Source organism: Leucopleurus acutus (genome assembly GCF_964270905.1).
Source record: "Leucopleurus acutus genome assembly, chromosome: 12".
Taxonomy (NCBI): Eukaryota; Metazoa; Chordata; class Mammalia; order Artiodactyla; family Delphinidae; genus Leucopleurus; species Leucopleurus acutus.
The window spans coordinates 55,481-61,480 of NC_139154.1; the positions used below are offsets into that span (position 1 = coordinate 55,481).

At 35.0% G+C, this 6,000-nt stretch overlaps 1 protein-coding gene across 2 annotated transcripts in view; it reads left to right on the forward strand.

Annotated features, from left to right (window-relative positions):
• LOC309969710 (uncharacterized protein) overlaps nt 1-3,609 on the forward strand; it is a 40,410-nt gene extending 36,801 nt beyond the window's left edge. For both annotated transcript variants that reach the window (XM_082851578.1, XM_082851579.1), the window contains one exon: nt 2,645-3,609. Coding sequence is in view for 1 of the 2 variants with exons in the window: in XM_082851579.1 (XP_082707705.1) it covers nt 2,645-2,697 (53 nt within the window). In the remaining variant the exon portion in view is untranslated. The remainder of the gene's footprint in view (nt 1-2,644) is intronic.
• Nucleotides 3,610-6,000: the final 2,391 nt, after the last annotated feature.

The window sequence follows — 6,000 nt, forward strand, 5'->3', positions numbered from 1 at the left end:
TCCTTTTAATGTACTGTTGAATTTGATTTACTAATATTTTATTGGGTAATTTTGCATTTATGTTCATCACATATATTGACCTGTAATTTAATTTTTTTGTATATCCTTGTCTGGCTTTTGTATCAGGTAATGATGGCCTTGTAAGATGAATTTCAAAGTGTTCTTTCCTCATCTGTGTTTTGGAGAAGTTTGAGAGGGAATGGTATGACTTCTTGTAATATTTGGTAGAATTCACCAGTGAAACCATCTGGTCCTATAACCAAAGATGGGAAATCTGAGAGGAATGAAATATTATGATAAAACATCATAGCCTAATTGAAGTTGGGGGACAAAGTCTTGGTTGCTGTGACAGTAAATTACTCTTAGTTTGAGTAAGAGCTTCTCACATACCACTATGTTCTATTTAAACATGACTAGGATTTTGGGTGATCCTATGACCAGAGCTACTCATCATCAACTGGGCATAATCATATCATTAAGCCATAAAGTCAAGTGGGCACAGCAGAAGTTGACTATATAATGAAAATGATACATTCAGGATTAGGCCAAACAGTTTGAATTTGACTTCCTATCTTCTAACTGTACTTTTTTTTTTCTTTTCTGTCATTATCCAAGATAATTTTCTTTCTCATGAGTAGTCCTAAATGGTTTCTTTACAAATCTGTCATGGTAGTTTTGATATTAATTTGGGGGATGGAAATAGCAATAATAATAAATGTATGTAGGGCATTCCAGTGACTTCTGGAGAGACATGTTCTCCTGATCTGAAAGGCAACAGGAAAAGGAGAGAGAGGGCACAGCCTCTGAATGTTTTTATGTTTTTGCAGAAATGCAGTTACCATAGAAATTCAATGCAGAGTCATGTTAAGGGGTTAAAATATACAAGCAACCCATCTTAAACATACTACATAAGGAAAAATCTGAATTTTGTTATATCTAGTGTAACACATTTAAATTAACATTACTATCAAACACTCAGTAATTTGGCATTGTAAATCTCTTAAAAACAAAATTATCATAAACTTCAAACAAATCAGTCTCTCACAGCTTAAAAACAAACAAAAAATGGTGCCTCAGGTTAGAATTCAATGTGACTTTTTTCAATTTTGAAAAACTTATGAATTTAATAGGAGTTAAGAAGAGGAAGGACAGGGGAGAGATTGCTAAAGAATTTCTTCCTGGGGTGATGCAAATATTCCAAAATGAGATAGTGGTGATGCTTGCAGAACTCTGTGAATACACCAAACAATGAACACTTAACCACTAATGCTAAACATTGCACACTTTAAAGTGGTAAAATGTATGGTAAGTAAACTATATTTCCATAAAGCTGTTATTTTGAGAAAAAACAACTTATGATAGGCAGTCTCTTCCTGGGTGCTGGCATTGTATATAAAGATCATATATTACCTAGTTCCTGAAATGTGACCACTTTTCTCTCTAATCAAGCTCAGGAGTATACTTTTTCTCTTTGAGTAAAATTAAAACAAAATTTTTAAAAGTAAATGATTCAAAACACAATTTAATTTATACCAGAACATGAATTTTATTAATTTGTAATTAATTTTAAAAACTGATTAAGACTGTAACTCTTAAATTTTTACCTATATTTACTTATTCTGTTTCCTTATCCATAAAATGGGGGCATTTATCATATAATAAAAAAAATGTAAAGCAATTAGAACTTTTCCTAGTGCCTAGAAGGTGCTTTGTAAATATTTATTATTATTAATAAGTAATGCACAGGCCATATTCACTTCTCCAATAGAATATTTTTATACTTTACCAAATAAATTTCTTATTTTCCAGTAAGTATTATTTTTTCCTCAATTTTTTTCACAAGCTGTCCACTCGAGAACACAAGAATTTTAAACACCAATCTTCAGCTCAATGAGTTTACAAAGTAGGTGTGAAGTCACAAAACTTCAAGATATTGTTTATTTTTTTCAGAAGTCACAGGTCTTTTCAGGAATTAGGAGGTTCCCATCACATATGAAAACAAAGTAACATTGTTAAAAGAATACCATTCAACTGGCATAAACATTGAAACATTCTTCAGTTTTATAATTTAGTGAATTCTAAGCTCCTATTTACCATTTCCACACCTAAAATCTTGATATTAATCCAATTCCTCATACTCAGTTCAGTAATGATTATGCATTCTCATTATGAAATTTGGAACTTACCCAGTTGTACCTGTGAGTGGATGGATGCAGCAACCCCAGCCAGGCAGAGGGGTGATTACCAAGGTCTCAGTCCCTTTAGAAATTTAAGTTTGGGCCACAACAGGGCCAGATTCATGGGCATTTGACCTGGGCAGTCCCACAGGTCAAATGAAGGGCCCCATACTTAAAAGAACCTCATGCTTGGTCTATTGCTCTGCTGTCACTGTTTTGAAATTCTTAGTAACTTTTGAACAAGGAGTCCTACATTTCATTTTGCACTGAACACAGAAAATTATATAGCTAATCCTGGGTCATAAAGCCAGGTAAGCTACCAAATCCTGTGGTAATAATTCAGGGTAGGAGGGAATTAGTATAGGTGTTTGAGGAGGGAGAGGATGAGTATTAATGGTACCCTGAATCTACCTGCAGCAATGGTGTCTGTACCTTTTCCCACTAACCTCTCATAAGTTTCTCCTCAGAAACACGGACAAGAACTACGGAGGAGGGACTTCCCTGGTGGCACAGTGGTTAAGAATCTGCCAGCCAATGCAGGGTACACGGGTTTGAGCCCTGGTCCGGAAAGATCCCACATGCCGCAGGGCAACTAAGCCCGTGTGCCACAACTACTGAGCCTGCATTCTAGAGCCCGTGAGGGACAGCTACTGAGCCCTCATGCCTCAACTACTGAAGCCCGTGTGCCTAGAGTCTGTGCTCCACAACAAGAGAAGCCACTGCAATGAGAAGCCCGCTCATCACAATGAAGAGCAGCCCCCACTCGCCGCATCTAGAGAAAGCCTGCACACAGCAACAAAGACTGGACACGGCCAAAAATTTTTAAAAATTAATTTAAAAAATGATTCTGGTTCAAAAGAAAAATGCATATACAAAGCTTAAAAAGAAAATGATGAAGGAGCTGTTTTCCAAACCTCATGCACAGAGAAGAGAATCTGTATGAAGCAAGGGATGGATGGGAGGTGTCTTGCTTACATCTCTATTCAAGGAAGACTTCTGCAGGAAGGATAGCTGGTTGACAGCCTCCAGCTGCCCCAAGATTGGCCAATGTGTTCTTGCCAGACTGCTTCCCCAGTGACTAAGCACTATGACGTACTAGAATCACTATATTCCTGCCCACCCCTAGATTCCTAGAATCCCTGTAATGGTAGACTTTGCTTAGGGAGTCTGATTACCTAGTCAGTTATCTAGCATCCTCTCTCTCTCTCTTTCAGATATATATATAATCGCTATTGGGATCATGGGTAAATTTTTGTTTCTTTCACCCTGCTTTGCTTATGTGTATATTATTTTTTTTCTGCAAATACATGTGCTACTTCAAGGACTTATAATATTGTTGGAAATCATCAAGAATAACACATTTTGTGATCTGTTTGAAAGGAATAAATGATTTCACCCACCTACATTTACTGACTACTCATGAAATGCAAAGCTTCACCTTACTTTACCCTATCATCAGAAAAATGATTCCAGTTTTGGTACAAAATGATACTTCCAAGTATCCTTTCTGCAAGGTTGTAGAAAAGCAACCTCATGTATATTACATGATAGCTTTTACATGAATTACTGCTGCTGCAAATCAGTGGGCAGTGTATGTGGACAAATACTCAATGTTTTCATTTTTTTTTAAGTATAGGTTGCACTTTTGCATTTCATGGTGCCTTTTAGAATTAACTATATCTTTAATGTCACAAACTATGTTTTGAAATATTCAAACACATGAGAAAAAGGCTTATTGAAGTAAATATTCTGCAATTAGTATTTCTCATGCCACTTATACCATGATTACATGAAATGTAAAATCACTGCTTTTGAGTATTAGGAAAAAAATAGAAGGAATCATAATTATAGGCAAGTTTTATTAGGAAATGTTTAGGTTAACTCTGAAATTCAAGTATAAATAAGATTTTTTAAAATCTCAGTTTATAGTTATCACAAGTATGTGTGATAAGTTAAGTTTTGCTAACCAGTAAATTGGGGTGGTCCTTGAATCTTCCTTTGGCAGTTCCTCCCCTTCATTTCAAATCAATCAGAAAGTCTTACAGACTCTACGTCCTAAACCTTTCTTGAAGCCCTCTCCTCCACCCTATTTCTGCTGGCATTGGGCTCATGCTCATTTTTTCTTCATTTGAGTGCTCACATTCCGGCCTCCCTTCTGACTCTCCACATTGTTGCCAGTGTGATTGTTCTGAAATGGAAATATGGTCATTCCTCTGCAATTCACATCTGTCATTGAGTTCCCAGAGCCTAGCTTGAAGTCAAATACTTGTTGGCAATATATTTGAGAACTATTTTGATCTTACTCCTGCTTGCTTCTCAGACTCATCCCTGTCTGCCTACAAAACCTCTCTGCTCTGGCTCTGAACTCCCTGTCATCATTCAAAAGTTCCATGAGTTTTCACAGCCCTGCAAGTTGCATCTTCTGTTGCCACTGCCTGGAATATATTCCCCTCAGCCCAATCCTGAAAAATATAACTCATTTCTCTTTTTTCGCCTATATTTTTTCTTAAGTTCATGATTAACATTGCCATTTTAAAAAACCTCAATGCAAAGAATTTAATTTGCACACCATAAAATAATTTAATATTTCTGTATAAAATATTCTTTTATTTCCCATTTCAGAATAACTCAACCATAATATCACATGACAGTTTTTCTCAGCTGATTTCACTGATTTTCCCCCAGCAGATAAACAACTTACCTTGAGTTAAACACTTCCTCCTCTGCCCTTTGCTGTATGCCGAATAAAGCTCTGATAAACATCTTCAGGTATCGCATGTGGCAAACATTCTAACATGTCCAGGAAATTCTTAAAGCCAGAGACTCTCTTTGTTCGTTTCCATTCCCTAAATGTCTTGGATACTTGCTACATGGCAAGTACTCATGTAATATTTGTTTAGAGAATGAACGATAGCAAATAATTGAGAATAAAACTTGATTTTTTTGTGTTATTTTGAAATTTTTTATCAAAATGACAGAACATAACTATTCAGTTATACATTTATCCTTGGTCATGTTCTTGCTTAAATCGTGTAACTATTAACATACAGTTCACTCCAACAGCATTTTTATGTTCCTACGTATTAGGTATTTTGTTGTTTGCTTGGGAAACTCAGATAAATACAACACTGACTCTTTATTCAATGTTTTCTTATTATAAGTGAGTGATGAAATAATAGTTGGTACTATTCACTGTACTCTGTGCCACCTACTATTTAATCACCTAATAAGATACTTCGAGGTGAAATTTAACCATCAGCAGTCTTATTTTGTATATGTGTGTAAAATAATTTAAATGCATTCAAAATATGCATTGTGTTGTGGCAATATAGGTAAATTTATGTATAAAAAGCATTGGATATAATGGTTATTCAATTAATATTTTGGATTGGTTGAATATATCACTAATATGAATGAGTAATTCATACTACTATAATCCTTTCATTTCAGCTGAGCTCTCTATATTTTCTTTTTTGAAGAGAATGGCACTTCAGTATAATCACAAAAAGAGTGAATAGATGGGATTGCATAGTCTCAATCAACCTACTTTTTACATGCAAAAAATTTAAAAACACATAATTATAAATTTCCTATATTTCACAGTAAACATTGTTCAAATCTTAGAGTTACAACAGTATAAAATGATAGTAAAATCAATGTTTTGTTGAAATTACAGTAATTCATGTAAGATTTTTTAGAAACTGACACTAGTGAAAACTCTGAAGTAGTGTAGTTTTTTGGCATTTATTTTTCAAACTTCCAATTGGAAACTCAATCACAAAGGACCATCCACAGAGCCACACACTATCTACCCTGATTGCAT